General features: G+C 41.2%; 1 protein-coding gene across 5 annotated transcripts in view; it reads right to left on the minus strand.

Annotated features, from left to right (window-relative positions):
• Positions 1-18,670, minus strand: part of CUX1 (cut like homeobox 1) — a 320,620-nt gene that overhangs the window by 158,538 nt on the left and 143,412 nt on the right. For all 5 annotated transcript variants that reach the window (XM_083172201.1, XM_083172198.1, XM_083172199.1 and 2 more), the window contains exons 6-8: positions 10,980-11,103; positions 4,895-4,971; positions 4,245-4,311 (exon numbers count right to left, since the gene is read on the minus strand). In XM_083172201.1, the coding sequence (XP_083028327.1) occupies positions 4,245-4,311; positions 4,895-4,971; positions 10,980-11,103 (268 nt within the window). The remainder of the gene's footprint in view (positions 1-4,244; positions 4,312-4,894; positions 4,972-10,979; positions 11,104-18,670) is intronic.

The raw sequence follows: 18,670 nt of genomic DNA on the forward strand, positions 1-18,670 counted from the left end.
ATATAAATGCCGCGATCGGGGGGCTCAGTGGGGGTCCCCCTGATTCCGGGAGGGTTGCCCACCCTTCCGGGGGGCGGGAGGAAGGACCCGATTTTCGGGAGACTACTGCAAATTCCGGGAGGGTTGGCAACCCTGACATATACACGCACGCACACACATATATATATATATTTACAGTTTCTTATATAGCGCAGCAGATTCCGTTGTGCTTTACAATAGTAGACAGTGATAAAACAAACTGGGTAACAACAGACAGACTTGGAGGTAGGAGAGCCCTGCTGCAAGCTTACAATCTAGAGGGATATAGGAGGTAAACACAAGGACAGGCACCAGTAATAGCATAGCAGTCTTACCAAGTTACAAGTCCAGAAGGGAAGCTATATAATACATAAGTGCCTCAGAGGGTTATGCGTGTAGAACTTAAATATGATAGGCTATATATATATATATATATATATATATATATACATACATACACATACACATACACACGGACACACACAAACACATATACACATTTATACAGATGAACATACTGTACAAGGAAAAGTGGATTCTGATCCCACAAAATCCCATTCCCTGATCTAAGAGCAGTAAGGCTTAATAACATTTTTGAGGTTTGAGTTTGTCTGAAATTTTGAGGTTACGCCGACAGAATTTACCAACATCCTGTGTGCAGTAGTGAGTATATTAAAATGCAGCTTAGCCCAACTTGAATGAACACACTTCTAACTGTTTTGCCTTCTCTGACTGCTGTATAAGCAGCTATTTGAAGACTTTGAAAATGACACAGGAATGGATGCGAATTAGGCACATACGGAATGGACGGTTGGGTTAGGCAAATATAAAAAGTGCTTCTTGTCCATTACAAAAACGAAGATACTCGCATTGATAATGAAAAAAAGTTTCTTAAAAAGTGGGATGACTTTAATAACCCCTGCACCCCCCCCCCCCCCCCCAAAAAAAAAGAAAAGAAAAACGTATTACTTTCATGACGTGCCGATTTTTTTTGTGGCTTGGGTGACATTTCCTGTGAATTTACTGGACGCTGGAGCCAAGCTGCTCCTTTCCATTACATGCGTGATAGCTTGTAAATAAAAATCGTTCTCACATTAAACTTATGTGATCTTAATAAAGGTCAATGCGGTTTTTTATGGCTTCTGGGTTAAACTGTAGATATACATTTTATTTTATATTTATATTCCCTGAGGTTACAGGATTCGCAAGGGATATATTTTTTTTTTTTTTTTTAGAGCACTGCAGATAATGAGAAAATGCAAGTGTGCATTACACCATGACGGAAAATTTTGCAAAGCTTAAGGGTAAGAAGCTGAGGAATGGTGGATGCGATGACACAAAACCAAGAGGGTTGATCACCTTTTATATATTTATCTTATTATATTAAGTAGCAAGGGAAAAGCTATCGAGACTTCAATAATGCAAAGCATGTGACTGAAAGCATAATGTGCCTGGTACTATCTACCAAACAGTCACAGAAGCCCAAAGATACGTTGCTCTAAAAAAGCAACATAGGGTCAGAATATAGCAACAAATAACTCCAAATAAAGACAATATTTGATAACAGCTACATAAAGGAAAGCAGAAAATTTCAGCCAAATTTTTTAGATGAAAAAGCAATTGGCTAATCAAATATATATTGGATGCAAAAAAAAGTTTCTGTAATGAAATCAGTTAGTTTTCCTTTTATAACGATGTAAATAAAATGGTCCTTTTCTTTCCATGGTATTTATAACCTCAAGTAGATGTCTGCAGTAGGATATTTCAGTTGCTAAGCAGTATATTGATAATCACATTATATTAGTAAGCATGACATCTAAGGAAACCACTTCTTGCTCAGGTTTATCTCTGACTGGGCAGGAAACATCTGATGGTTGCCTGGCAACCCTGGAAACCCATGTAATAGGCCTGGGGAATTCCATATATTAGTACTGTAATAATAACAGCAGCCACATAAGATGGCCTTCACAAGACGGATGCTAACAATGATGCTTACACAAAAGGTCTATGTGGTCACAAGCTGTATTGCAGAAATCATATCCTTTAAAAGGTTTTTATATGTTTGATCGTAAACTGGTAACTTTGGAAGTTGGAGTGTAGTCCTCCTTAATCATAATAAAAAAACACCAGATTTTCTTATTTCACTTGAATTATCATTAGTGACTGTAATCACCATTGTAATAGCCAGACAGTCAATAAGTTGACATGCACAAGGCTGATACAACCAAAACGTCAACACAAGAAAGTGACTTTTTTGAACTTGGCATTGTTCACCATACACGTGGATGCCGATTGGGAATGCTAAAGTGTGGAGAGCACAGCATGGCGAGTGAAGCAAACTGAACCATGCATGGGGACATGCTGCACTATTTGGGGGTCTATGTGCCACCCCATGATCCACACCCTTATTACACATTCAATTATATATATAGATCATATGCATCCATCTCTAAAAACCACTTGTGGCACCTTAAAAAAAAGGGCAATATTAATATCTGTATAAATGACGTTCTGATGTCCTCACTGCAGTGTTCATTAGAAAATCATGTGTAATAAACAGAAAAAGCGAATCCTTGCTGTAAATTATTACAGATAGTAGAAGTAACCTTGAGATCTGTACCCTGCATAAACTACTGAGATTGTAAAGGTCACACTAATCCTTGGGCCGTTAAAAAGGTCACAAACAAATATACAGATGTGGATACATTATCCTTACATACTGCCAGAGAAGAACATAGATTTGTCTTTTATATGTAGCGGTCTGCTTTCTGCCAAATGTCCAGGCTGCAGCATTTTATAATCCTAATGCTCTACTCGCAATACAATACTAACAATAAACAAATGCCTTTAAAAATCTTTAATGCTGCTTCATAAGACGCGTATGTGTCCACTTTACAGGTCCCTTTGTAATGTATTAGCATTGTTACCAAAAGTGCAGTCACCTTGAAATATTGGTATAAAAAAGGATTTATAATTACTGGCCCAGTGTGATATGCAAGATCATGTTGTGAATAAAAATAAACAAAACTGTACAATATATGCATTGCTGGCCAGAAATACATTAAACGTGCTGCAGCCAATTTGCGGCAACATTGTAGCATAACTTGCCTAAAAACTATAAAAGTGCCAGATTCCTATCGAAATTGACCAATGATTTTTTGGCACGTTAGAAAATGTGGCAGTACGGATTGTGTAATGGTTATACTCAATGCAAACATATATACTGGTAGGTTAATTAGCTCCCAACAAAATTAAAACTAGAATGTCTGTGTGTGTATACCCATGTGGTAGGGAATATAGATTGTAAACTCCACTGGGGCAGGGACTTATGTAAATGTTTCAATATTTTCTTTAAAGCGATGTGGAATGTGTGTGCGCTATATAAGAAACAGTTAATAAATAAATAAGGTACTTGTGTAGTTTCACGGCACCACTTCTCTGCAGATCGTATCGTATGCAAATATCGGTAAGTGTCCTCCCGACCTGTTCATACCCCCATTATCCACGTTGGTGCAGAGTTGACTTTATAAAGTGTGGCGAGAGCAGCGAGCCCGAAGCGTGGCAAGCGCAGCGAGACCCGCATGGGGACGCGAAAAACAAGCCCGAAGCGTGACGAGCGCAGTGAACCCCGCGAAGGGACATGGATTACTTGACTTGTATTCTGCATCCGCTTGCCACGCTTCGGGCTCGTTTTAAGTGGACGCTCGCCACACTTTATAAGATCAACTCCACGCCGACGTGAATAGTGGGGGTATGAACAGGGCGGGAGTACGCGTACTGCGTCCCCTTGCGGCGCACACTGCGCTCGACACGCTTCGGGCTAACGTGGATAACGGAGTTGTGCTAAATCGCATCGAGGATCAAATCGTATGCAAATCGCATGCAAATATTGCATGCGCTTTGCATACGATTTACATACAATCTGCAGGGAAGTGGCGCCGTGAAACTACACAAGTACCCTAAATAATAAATGAAATGTGTACATAAGATGGACACACAGCGCTGCAACCTCTGTAACTGGCCCATGTCACTCATCAGGTGTGTGGACATATTGAGCAGAGGATTGTCATATGGCACTATAAATAACACATAGTAATAACACAGGACTTCCCATGTGTGGTCACTACAAAGACGTTCTGTCCAACAAATCTGTTAAAACATTCATTACTGGTAAAGTTAAATAAAGCAAACTATGAAAAATAAAATAAAAAGCACTTGGAACTTACTTTGCTGATGTCTCTTCATCATATTTTGTTTTCAGGTCAAATAATGCTGCCTGAGACTTGTCCAAAGCTACATAAGAGACAGATTTGATGTCAGAAAAAACTTTTTATTAATAAGCATGAAGCACACATCATGCAACCATATCTGCACCGGATGGGTTCAGCATCCCGGCAGTCAGAAAGCCTGCGTTCATAATATGGATGGTGGCACCCAACCTATCACCAGGAGAGCGGCGCCAGAATCTCGACAACGAGAATCCCAACTGCCAAGATGCCGAATAGTAAGTAGACGTGGAGCGGATTAGGTTTAGGTGGCGGAGTACGATGCTTAGAGGGCAGGAGAATCAGCATTCTGACTGCCAGCATTCCCACTGTCGCGCATCTGTATGTATCCCATCTGCACACTGCGCTGCTCCTTTCACCTTACATTATGTAGCGGTGTTCTACACAGAAACAGGCCGCTAGCTCTCATAGGGATTTCAGTGACCTGCAATAACACAAGCTGAAGTACTGATGCCAACCTCGACTCAAATGTATCACTGACCAACTGCAAATCACAAATATTTACTGTACGTGGATATTCCTACTATTGTATCAAATCTCATTTCCTTTATGTGGCCTTGAACTTTGAAGTAACATAAAAGTTTTCTAACCTGTCTGCAGTACTTGAACCCGGTGTTCGGTCTCCTCAAGCTTGGATGACGTAGACATTTGAGTCTCTTGCAGCTTCCTAAGAAGACAATAAAATAATTTAAGACCATCGTTTATTTCACAGAAAGGTCGACTGATGTGCTATTCTGGTCAGGCATGTAGTAATACACCAGAAAGATTACTAACAAGTCCTGATATCGCTGTTAGTGGTCCCATAATTAAATCGATTGATCGTTGATGGACAGGCCAAGAAAATTCATATGTAGTCATCTGTAGGCCCCCACTATAAACATAGGTCCAAAAGACTGCATGGTCTTTCAGATACAGTCACATGCATGTGGGAACGATCATTTTAATGATACTCAACTGAAGATCTTTCCATCATTTATTTTTAGAACTAAAACCAAGATCATTCCAAAGCTTGTAGCATAAGAGCAATACAATAAAGCAGGCCACATATATACACAAGATGATACCTCTGTGATATGCTATGCAAAGCCGTCCTGAAAGCCGCTCATCTGCTGGTAATACCAGCAGATGAGCGGCTTTCCTGGCGATTATGTGGGAGCGCGCAGCAGCGCTCATCGTCAGGTCATACACACTGGGTGGCTTTGAGCTGAAAGCCTCTCAAACTTGCTGTTTTGAGCAGCTTTCAGCTCAAAGTTGCCCAGTGTGTATGGGCCTTAAACCCAACCTTCTTTCTCGCTCTCCTCCCTCCTCTCTTGGAAAACCATAAATACTATATTTATACTCTGGGGTGCACCACTGACAGTCCATTAGAAAGGCACTCAGAGGCAATTTTCCTCGACAATGCACAGGACCCATATACCTTAATATAAGGTTAGTGTCAGTTTTCATAGACCAATCTATCATACCTCAATCTCATAATTTCAACAGTGGTCACTCACCACCTATCAGTGCGGTTCCACTCTCACCATCCCAAATCCCCTTTCCCACAAGAATATATAACCCAAAATACACAGGGGCAGATTTATTAAGCCCTGTGAAGTGATAAAGTGGGTGGCACTTTAAAACGGCCAGTAAGCTTATAAATGTCACGTCACAGACTAGGTTTAAAAATGACAGTTTGGAGCTGACTGGATGGTGATAAAGTACCAACCACATTATCACTTAACCAGGCTTAATAAATCTGCCCCACAGTTACATATATATCAGTATTAGAAATAGTAGGGACCCATCTGATGGGGTTCACTTTGACTCGGGACATACATATATTTGCACAGTTATTTTATTTTTGCAATCCTTCTTGCTCACAAAGTTAGTATTGAAAAGAAAATTACCATAACAATCCTAATAACAGTAATAATGGTAAAGTTGTGTGAAAGAAAAGAGCTAAAAAATTAGTCGCATGCATTTATTGTACCAATATTAAGATATACATGCAAATTACCCTGCAATTTCCCTTTATTCAGCTCTCACACAAAGGTGTACAACTTAATCCAGCTCTCTGCTTTCACTGCATCAAAGACATCCAAAAATATAGGAATTTCCCAGCAGGTGTGCTCGCCGCCGTATAAACACTATGTACGACTAGAGCCAAGAAAAGCTTCAACATAAAAAGAGACAAGGAGGGAAAAAAAGACTCTACACACCGAGGAAGCAGAGCGCTAATCAAATAGTGATGGGACAACTGCAAGCAGGCGCTGTTTTGTCAGCCCTGCTACTGATGTAGCTGTCTCTAACTCATAGTGGATGTATCAATGCTCAGCAAGCACAGGCGCCAATAAGGCTCAGGCCATCTCTGATATATTACCACTTCATAACAAAGCAAAATTACAATGAGGAGCATGAGAAACATAACACCAGGCCTGGCTTCTTTCCATATGCCCATACATTCATTTTTATAATGAATGCTGGTAAACCTGGCTACACACTGGAGTGATGTCAAATTGGCTCCCACCATTGTGACATAGCCAAAAATCTGGCAATTTTCCAGAGCACATCTAGTTGACCCGATACCTGCTTATGTCTGAAAGGATCAGACCCAGGTTCACAGATGGCCAGGGTTATTACAGAATCAATTTCAGTCAGTGCCCTGGCTTATGTCAGAATGGCACAACTTTTTTATTTTTTTTTAGAAAAGGATGGAGCTGATTGGCTGCTTGCAGCTGCCTGGGGCTCCACCTTTCTCCAAGCAAACGAATCACCACAAAGCTTGCATGATGTTATCTTTGTGAGACAAAAAAGCATTCCCTTTAAAGGACTTCTCACGGACAGATGTACTGTATAAAGCAGTGATAAGGGAGAAGTGGCCCATGGCAACCAATAAGCTGCTCTGTATAAATTGATATTATGCAAATAACTATTTGGTACCTATGTCTATCTTCCCTTCAGCCATTTTGCATCTTCCCCAGGGAACCAAGCAGAATATGGGGGGTGTTCAATCTGCGGCCAGGAAGAGGCGAGCTGCAGCCGGCAGATCGTCACTTCCCGTCCGGTCTCGGTAGAATGAGCCCGACTGCTTGTGAAGTCGGGCTCCTTCTGCCGAGCTCCCCTGTAGGGCCTGGCGGCCATCTCCCCCTCGGGAGATGGTCGCCGGTGATTGAATACCCCCCTATATCTTAAATTTATGAATGATTCAATCATATATTATGAAGTAACTTCTCCACCAGCATCCTCCTGTCCACCATCCTCCTGAATACTTCAGCCAGAGAATGCGTCACTGAATTTCTTCAGCATGCACGTTACAGCAATTAACGGCAACTGGTACACGGACAGTGATTTATTTGAACAATGTGATAGAACAGAATGTTCTATGTTTGTGCTTAACTTCATAAGGAATTTGCTTGCAGTGAAACAGTTATCCATATAAAATAGAAGCTTCACCTATTTCTTCTCAGTCAATTCAGATCATTGTTAATTTCTGCTGACCATCGGTAGCTCTAATTCAAAACAGCATTAATTTATAATATGGCATCCCTAATCACATAAGTGGCAAGGTCCGGGGATCACAATATAGGAGTACGGATATAGGAAATTCTGGTTAGACAGTATAAAATGTTATACAGATCTCAGTATAAAGAGAGGTCCATACAGACTGTATAGAAAAAGTACTGCTGGTAGCATAGGAATCTATAGTATGGGGTCAAGAAAGCACAATGCTAGCACTTCTTGTATTGGAATACAAGGAGATCCAAACCATTCAGTACAAAATAATACAGTGCAGCACATCTAGTACATGATAATAAAAAAGGGAGGGCCAGACAGCCCAGTACAGAATAGTACAGTGCAATCACATCTAGTACAGGATAATGATATATGGAGGTCCAGACAACAAAGAACAGAATATTACAGTACTTTTACATCTAGCACAGTGTAATATTTTTAGGGAGATCCAAGTAGAACAGTGCAGAATACAAGTACTTTCAAATCTAGTGTAGGAGAATCAAGGGAGGGCAAGACAGCACAGTATAGTCAGTACAGTAATAATAATGGGAGGACAAGTCAGCATAACAGTATAGACGAGTGATTTTCAACCTTTTTACCTTGAGGCACACTAAATAAGACTTTAAAATTGCCAAGGCACACCATGAGATCCCCACAGGGCAAAATACATTGGTTCCCACAGGAAAAAAACAAACACACATGTAACAAAAATAAAATACATTGGCCCTTTACATGAAAAGAAGAGACCAGTAAATAACAATTGATTGGTGGCTATGAACTGGTTTGGGCATCTCTAGATCTGGGGGCACACTTGAGAACAGCTCAAGGCATAGTGGTTGAAAAACACTGGTGTAGGCAAAACAGCAGCACAGTATAGGCAGTACAGTATTATAATAAAGGGAAGGCAAAACAGCCGCACAGTATAGGCAATACAGTATTATTAAAAAAAAAGGGAAGGCGAGACAGCAGGACTGTATATACAGTACAGTATTATAATAAAGGGAGGGCAAGACAGCACAGTACAGTAATAATAATGGGAGGGCAAGCCTGCATCACAGTATAGACAGTACAGTAATTATAATGGGAGGGCAAGACAGTAACACAGTAAAGACAGTACAGTATTATGATAAAGATAGGGAATAAGAGCAGCACTGACAGTACAGTATTATAATAAAGGGGGAGCAAGACAGCACAGTACAGACAGCACAGTAATTATAATGGGAGGCAGTAGCACAGTATAGACATTACAGTAATATGATAAAGATAGGGAATGAGAGCAGCACTGTATAGACAGTACAGTGTTATAATAAAGGGGGGGGGAGAGAGACAGCAGCACAGTATACACAGTTCAGCGTTATAATAAAGGAATGGCCAGGCAGCACTGAACAGTACAGTGCTATACATCTAGTATAGTATAATGATATAGGAAGGTCCAGATAACCGTACAGAATAGTAAGGTGCTATCAAACAGCACAGTAGAGTTGAGTTAACGCACACCCACTAAATTGCTACATAGGATATAGTACAGTAAGTAGCTGTATGGGTAAATATTACCCATAATAAGGGTGAAAGGACATGAGTGAGTCTTATTTCAGATGAATTGAGAAATGTTTTCATTGAAGGTTGCAGTAAGATACATTTAATTCCCTTCATATGTTGCGCATGATATTTCCAGTCTGCAAAATTCCAGAATCCTATAAGATTTAACTGGAGAGCAGTAACTAATTTCAAGGGCTGTTCCTCTCTGATAAACTGTAATGTCCTATCAGCACATCACAGAACTATATATACTGGTAACTAATACAGAGCTTTCAGTGTATTAAGTAGATAAATGACTGCTATGCACAGTTGCCAACATTTAAAAAATATTTTCCAGGGACAAATTGCTTCTGAGGGGTGCACCCATGCACGTTACTACTTGGACCAGTAAAATTCCCACCCGTCATGTAGAATTTCATTATCTTATGAAATGCAGTGAATAAGAATCGATGGTAAGAATAACATTTTAAAATCTGGGATTGACCCTGGAAATTGGTAATTTACCAACGAGGGGATAGAGGGCCTGAAGTCCTGTTAAATCCGTTACACTACAGGGCTCAGGGATACACTTCTCTCATTGCTCAGTTAGGGTCAGAATTAATAAAGCTTTAAAATTGATCAAGTAACAACCAATTATCTCATACCATTTTTCAAACACACCCTATTTATACCCCTTTTACACCACCGCAAAAACCTTGGTGTTTCCTGCGTGGATCTGGGTTAGAGGCCGTGTAAAAGGGTTTAACCTGTGTCCCTTTACACGGGACTGCTAACCAGGTCCTGACCAGGGTAGAACATAGCACCTGAGTAGAGGGCAGTCTGACCCAGCTCCCGTTTAAAGAAATGTGTGTGGGGGGGGGGAGAGCCCAACCTCTAGACCGCAGTGTCCTGCGGCCAACATGGAGGTTGGGTGGGGGGCGCACAGAGCCTCCGCTGCTGTCTGCTGTACTCTGCAGACAGCAGCGGAGGCAGGGAGGAGGTGAATGGATGTCTGTGTGCAGCATCCATTCACCTCGTGGACGGAGGCTGGGGGGGTGCACAGGGGCAGCCCAGCAGCTTACCTTGGTGCTGGACTTGCCCCCAGCATGACAATCAGCGGTCCCAGCGGGTAGGTACCGCAGTGTAAATGGTGCAAATCCCAGATCCGTCCTGGCTTGGATCTATGTTCCAAATGCCGGGTCAGATCCAGGATTTGGGTGTAAAAGGGGGTAAATGATCCGTTCTGATTAGCTGGTACATTATCTCTGTCCAAGCTTTGATAAATCTCCCCCTTAGTGTTAAATAAGAAGCTTAGATCGTAAGAATTAGCATTATTAGCTGTATTCTTTTTTTAGGATTTCACCCAAGAGCCACTACTTTCATTGCGGGTTTGTTTTACTAAAGAGGCATTTAATACAGAAACTTCATACCTCCAGATAGAGGCATAAATACACAAGTATTCCTTGTAACCGTTGTATCACCATTTATGGGTACCATTGAATCAGTGTGTGTGTGGCCGCGATGTGTAGGCAGCTCGTGGCCACCAACGCTGCACGTCTCCATTTAGATATGGAAACGGGGAAAAAAATATTATAATTTTTTTTTTATATATTCGCACATAAAAGTATATTGCCACTTATCAGCATTAATTGTACCGCTCACCTCTCTTTCTCAGCAAAGTCATTTTGTAACTTTTGTTCTTTCTCCAGAGCTAGATTTTCCGCCTGGTTCTTCAGGGTCTGTTCATATTCCCGGATTTTCTCTCTAAGTGCTTTTATTGTAACCTCTGTAGAAAAACAATTGGGAGAAAATGTGTTTACATAACGCTGTGTGGTTATATAATACAAGGCTTTCTTTACCCTGTAGGATCAGTGTGTTTTAAACTCCATCTCTTCAACTCTGACACAAAATCAATAGATATGAGTCCCTTTGGAGACCTTTTACTCCCTAAATGTTAAATTGAACTTTAAACGTTTCAGTTGAGAAGGATCAATGGATTTTGCTGGGAAACAGAGCCAGGGTTTCTGAAACATGCCTGAAAAGGAATAAAAATCAATGCTAAAACATAATATCACCTTATTGAACAGTTTCAAATGATCTCTCTGTTGAGCTGGGATTAATAAAGTCTCAGTGTGGGTTAAAGCATGAATTAACATGTGAAACCGTTTATTCATTTTTCTCTGCACATTAGGGCCATTCATTTCCCATATCCTCCACGCGTATGATGAACGCTCCATAGACCGCTCTGCTGCTGCTCCAGCCATTTGCATATTCCTGGCATTGCATTGTGATGTAAATCAATTAAATTCACTTTACAGCCTTCAGACGTGTACAATTAAAGAGCCACACAAGAGGAAACACAAAACATTACCTCAGCGTCAATCTGACCTGCTACTCTCTAGTACAGTGTGATGAGTATATCCCAGGGCACTGTGCGCACTTACGTGAATATAAAAGGGTATAAAGTATCCGTGGGGGTCTAGCGATAACAAACTTTAATGTGCTAGATTGTTTTTTTTATTTATTACCAGGTATTTCTATAGCGCACACATATTTCGCAGCACTTTACAGAGAATATTTGAACATTCACATCAATCCCTGCCCCAGTGGATCTTACAATCTATATTCCCTACCACATGTCCACGCACACAGACATTCTAGGGTTAATTTGTTGAGAGCCAATTAACCTACCAGTATATTTTTGGATTCCGGAGGAAACCCACGCAAGCACGGGGAGAATATACAAACTCCGCACAATTAGGGCCATGGTGGGAATAGAACCCATGACCTTAGCGCTGTGAGGCAGTAATGCTAACCATTACACCATCCGTGCTGCCCATGTCAGTGGGCCGTGCAGCAGGATCGGACCTATGTGGCCAGCTCACAGTGTACTACACAGGAAAATGAAATAAATGCAGATTTTTTTTTCATCTTTACTGCAATTTCTCAGTGAAATAAAAAAAATTAATTATATATATGTTCAGCGGGACATATGGGCATAAAACCTGTATTTTTTATACATGTTGGAACTTACATATATACGTAGGAGTAGAGAATGTTAATCTGCAGAGATTAAATGAGGACAAGATGCCATGAAAATAAAGCAGAACGTTTGCAAGACACGACAGAGGGATACATATTACACCAGTGGAGACGCTTTAACTCTCATACGCCATTCAATTATACGGTACATTTTTGCATATATTCTGCATTAGTGGTAGATACCATTATTATAGGATATAAAATGTACAAAACTGTCTACTAATATAAGATGGTCCTGCATTAGGGGCCTGATTCAGTTCCGCTTGCTAAGCAGCGGTTGTTCGCTGTTTAGCGTGCGGCTTTACGCCACCCGTATCCCCTCGGTAACATGTGAGGGGATATGTCCAAGAACACATCCCGTCCCGAAGAGGAGAGAAATTATTCGATGTTCGCCAACCATCGAATGATTTGTCTCCCTTTCGGAAATAAAAGTCAGTCTGCATTTTATTTCCGTCGGCGTCCACGGAAAAGGGGCGGGTGCTGACCTTATGTGACGTCAGCCGCCTGCCCCGGCAGGCATCGACCCACCTGTGTTCCAATGGAAATGCCCATAAAACGCTGGGCGTGCCGCTGCTCTGGCCCCTGCCTGAACCACCCCTAGGAGTATATTTAGTTCCGCATGGACATGCAGGTATACTTCTTATTATTATCCTTTATTTATATGGTGCCACAAGGGATCTGCAGTGCTCAATTGCAGAGTACCTACATGAATAAGCCAAACCGTAACTTACATTTAAATACAATAGAGGACAAGTACAGGGTATATAAATATAGCTGCATCAGCAGATGACACTGGAATAAGTATCAGTGTGTCAGAAACCCACTGGATTTATAGGTTGTGCCACAGCTGGTTGTGACCAAAGTCCCCCATACACTATGCGATTTAGGTACCATTTCACCCAAAAATGGCAGATCGGACTGAAAAATTGGCCTAAATAGCATGCGTCTAAAGTCCGAATCCTTGCACATTGGATTGGAACCGGAGATATGTGCTGAACGTAAGGTCTCTGGGTCGGACCCCCTCCCCTGCTCCCTACCACCAGATTATTTTTTTTGGGGGGTGCAATTGACCTAACAATATACTTTTCTGGAGTGTGGGAGGAGGAAATGGGAGTACCCAGAATAAAATACTCAAACTACTTTGCACTATTGTACACTAACAATGTAAAGTATAAATTAAGCGTTTAGAGAAATTAGTGTGGAGAATTTACAGCAGGAAAGTTGCAGAATGTAGCCCACAATGGGGCATATTTATTTGTTTATCTCTTCTCTTTCCTGGAGAGGAGATAAACTGGAGATCAAGTGAAAGGCGATAAAGCACCAGCCAATCAACTCCCAACTGTCATATTTAAAACACAGCTGATTGGCTGGTGCTTTATCGCCTTTCACTTTATCTCTTCTCTGGGCTTAAGAAATCTGCCCTATACCACAGAGGAGTGGTAAAATAGCTTTAAAAAGTAAGCATTTTAGAGCAAAATTGTACACTGGCTCATATCAAATACTGTATGTATGTATGTATGTATGTATGTATGTATGTATGTATGTATGTATGTTTTAAGGTGATAATGTTTATGTGAGTTTCATCTGGGTTCTTCCTAAAAGCATACAGGCAAAAGTGGAACAAATGGAAACCGTGAGGCTGGGTACACATGGTCACGATCAAGGTAAACAATTAAGGGGTGTACACATGGGTGATTTGGCCTGAGCCCCATGTATAATCAAGATGTAATTAGCCATCAGAGATTAGATGGCTAACTACATCCTGCCTTCTCCAGGCGCAGACAATAACACAGCGCAGGCGGTGTCTGGTGAAAACATTCTTGTACGGTCTACTTGGCCGGGAGATTCTGCGTAACCTTCTAGGCGATTTTGACGTTGTAGTCAAAATTGCTTGGAAGAATCGCCCCATGTATCGGTCTTGCATCTCCGCTAGTATGGGAATTTGCCAAACCAGTTGTGATGTCAGCCCCTGCATTAAGGGAATGCGGTCACTGTGTCTGCAAGCAATAGGTCGACCACTATAGGTTGACATGGTCATTAGGTTGACACAAGCATTAGGCAGACATGCTTTTTTTTTTTTTTTTTTAAGAAAAAAGGTGTTTTTCATACTTTACTAGCCAAGCGGGCATAGAGTAAGAATTTAATAGTGTGCCAAGCCTAGAACAGTACCGTGCCAGAAGCTCGGTGAGCGATCCGGGCCACCTGAGGGGACACAGTACACTTATACGATGTCCATGTCGACTTAAGTCGAAATAGACAAAAAAAATCCCCCAGTAAAACTCATGACGCAATAAGCTGGAACGATGTCATTCACGGTCATATCGATTGTCTACAGCCACAGACCTGCTAGGGATTGGCATACGCTCGAATGGATAATACACTGTTTCGTGTGTACCCAGCATAAGTCCCATAAGGCTGGGACTAATGTGAGCAAAAGAGCATGCCCAGTAAGGCTGCCTCACCCTAATCAATAATGTGAAGGGCTACGAGTCCTACTGGGAGGGCGTTTACTGTTCGGGGAAGGCGCCAGTTTAAATGCAGTCTGTTAGAAGTACACTCAGGCCTAATTAGCCCCCTATTATTACTCTATGATACTGAGGGCTAGATTTATTAAGCTTGGTGAAGTGATAAAGTGCCTTATCTTTTTCTAACACTTTTTAGCCACAGTGATCCCTATCTACAGGCATTCTTACATCTATATAGAGCTCTTACAGTGTCTTAAGTATTGTATCCTATAATTTTGTTTTTCATACATGTTTCTCTTACATTTTTTTTGCTGACAACGTCCATGTCAGTAGTATGTCAGCCATGTTTCGGTTTACAAGTACATTAACCTCCAACTCCCACTTAAATGCCCTTAACACAATGCTTTGTGGATACCAGCGCGCACTCATATGGCGTGATACATAGTCATGCCCTATTGGTAACACACTCACTCAGTATATATTGCTCGCAGCAGCACAGTACTGTAGGTCCCTTCATTGTTATTATTATCAGTCACACCCCTTGGGGGTCATATCACGTTTAAAATCATGTTGATTAAACACAGTACTTTGAACAGCATGTTATGCGATTACAGCACTTACTATTATGCTACACGCCATTGTTACTATGGAACAATACCATTAGGCACTTTAGTGCATATACCAGGAAACAATTAATATAAATAAAAAATAAATGTATTAAGAATCATTTTTTTATTAATTGTTTCCTGGTATATACACTAAAGCACCTAACGGTATTGTTCTATTTCTCGTACCTTAAGAACAAGGTTCTCTAGAGCGCTAGGGATAAATGCCATGTGTGATATACACTAGCAGCCACTACGGTGGAGGGATGCCGCCCTCCAAATGGTACGAGAAATAGAACAATACCGTTAGGTGCTTTAGTGTATATACCAGGAAACAATTAATATAAATAAAAAATAAATGTATTAAGAATCATTTTTTTATTAATTGTTTCCTGGTATATACACTAAAGCACCTAACGGTATTGTTCTATTTCTCGTACCATTTGGAGGGCGGCATCCCTCCACCGTAGTGGCTGCTAGTGTATATCACACATGGCATTTATCCCTAGCGCTCTAGAGAACCTTGTTCTTAAAGCCATTGTTACTATGTATAGTTTGTTTTTATTTACCATCATAGCGACCACGTTTGCACCGCAGGCAACGTCACTGCCAGGTTGCCGAGCCGGAAGTGACGGATGGAGGCACCCGGGCTGCACGCTGCAGCACCGGTGAGGGGGGTCACACACCTTTCTCCACGTCTATTTAAGGTATGAGTTGTACTTTATGTGTTGTTCTGCACCTTGACAAAGAAGTTTAAGTGCCACGAAACGTTGGGATTTACCATTAACCGTTTTTTTTTCATCAAATAAATTTTTGATACTTTGAACAGACTCTGAGTGCTGCTACCACCTCTCTAAGTATTAAATATATATATATATATGCGACTGAGGCAGGCGGGCGCTGATTTTTAGAAGGTACATGTGCACTTGTGTGTACTGTTTTAATCACTTGTTGTAGTGGCTTGAGAAAGGGGCACAGCCCCGAAACATTGCAGAATAAATCCACCAGTTGGTTTTTCACCATACTTCAGTCTCAGAGTGCTGCCTATTCTTGTCGCCTATCCTGAAGCAGCACAGTGTATGCATTTAGGAATGCACGTGAGCAGTTACAGCGTCAAGCGGCATTCCTGGAGTGCCATTTACCCGCGTTATCTATCTATCTCTCTCTTTTATATATATATATATATATATATATATATATATATATATATATATATATATATATATATATATATATACACACACACACACACACACACACACATACATATATACACAAAACCTCTATACTGTACTACACTTTATGTAAACAAGGAAATAAGTGAACTGCAGATGAAAAGGTTTCGCAAAGCTGACTTCCTGTAAATAAAACCAATGTAATTAGTTCACCTGAGTCTGAATGCTGCAATGCACAGATACGTCTGCATTATACTCTGCTCTCATTTAGGCGGTAATACAAAACAGACTACGGCTAAAGCCAGCACATTTCTTAGTGTTTCGGCTGACACAGGTTAACTGTAATCAAGCACTGTACATGCTTTGAGGCCAGCCCTGATCATTCAGCCTAAAGAGAAACACATAAGCCATCTAAATTGTTTTTGAGTAGCACTCCAATTAGTCTGTTTTTCCACAGTATTTTAATTAGTTAAGGTCCTTGGCTCCAAGGTGGCCTGATCTGGTATTGGTCACAGAGACTTGTATAGAATAATGACTTCAAGCTGAGACATAAAGGACTGTCCTCCCACGCTAATTCCCAGGCCAGAAGTGCTTTAACCATCTCTTCCTTGGCAGCTCTGAAATTTGACAGGAGACAAACTTGTCATAGACCATCAGAGTTACACAGGGAACAGAGGTGCCCCCTAAATGTACAGCATTAAACTTATACGAATACAATGCAGTCGCTGTGCTGTGGCAAAGGAAAGAGCATATTTAAATTTGAACGTACAAATGTCGATGTATTTTAGCAGGAATTAAAAACCAACACTGTTGGGCATAGTCAGTCTAACAGTTTTGATGAACACAGAGTTGTGAGCCCGTGCCAGACACAAGACACAACAATCGATAATTTTTTGGTAAATATGTCATAAAGAGTATTAAAGAGGCGCCTGTACGGATACAACACTCCCCATGCTTTAACACAGCTATTTTGGTCACAGAACACAGGGTCATTCCAGGATCAGTTTAATACACTTCTAATCTCTAAATCAGTTCCTAACTGCGGATATTACCTTCAATCTGATACTAAACAAACCTCTTGTTATGGGACGCAGTATATTTGCATGATTACGCTCATGCTAAAAGTTAACAGTTCACCATCGCACCATAATCGCCAGTGGGCAGTCACCGGGCACACCGCCCCAAATACATACCTAGTATTAGAGGCAATAGAGGCCCAACTGTACTTCAAGATTTTTCAGGGAGCACAGGGAGGGAGGAGGGTTTGGAAGACATTCTCCAGGAAGAAGGCATATTGGGAAATCTTAATTTGGAAATGTGAGCAGCGCATTTTTCTCAATTGTGTCTCGTCAAGGACCGCCATGCCCAGTGCTGCATTTCCCTTTAGGCCCTTGAACAACGGCTTATGGGTGGCATGTAAAGGGGGCGACAAAGCAGCTAGATCATCTGCATGCCCGTCATCTTCTCTTTCTTCACCCGGTGGGCGGAGGCCTTCAAGCTCTTTTGCACGGCCACCGCCCCATGATCCGGTGCTTAAAGATGATTTCTCACTATCTGTCGGGGATGGCCAATAACTGGGTGCCTAGGGGCGGCCAGACCCTGAAATCCAAAGCCTGGCTATGCCAACTCCGTAAAGGGACAGTTACAAATCAAGTGGTTCTCTTACATAAGGGCATTTGTACAGTATTTACATGCGTGTTGCATATGGTTTGCAATAGCGTTTTTAAAGCAAATGCATCGCCTATAGCATTGCCTTGGTCCTAAGCGTGCACTCTATTTTTCCTTCACCTATTTATACAAACATCTGAGGTCCTTTTCTGTGACCAGATCTAGAACACAGAATGTAATGCAGTGACTGAATGAACATGAGATGAAAATATCTGCTTGCATTAAAGCTGCCAGTGATTATTTAAGCTTTTGTATAAAACAAGAATTTAATCACTGGGAGCTTTATGTACGACGATGAACAATGTCATCAATAGAATGTTCAAGTTGTCCTCCAGTTCTGAAAATAAATTTAGTACCTTTCTCTTCTAAAGTTTTGTGTTATTGTTGAATAAACAAAC

Source organism: Crinia signifera, chromosome 2, assembly GCF_055691185.1.
Source record: "Crinia signifera chromosome 2, ASM5569118v1, whole genome shotgun sequence".
Taxonomy (NCBI): domain Eukaryota; kingdom Metazoa; phylum Chordata; class Amphibia; order Anura; family Myobatrachidae; genus Crinia; species Crinia signifera.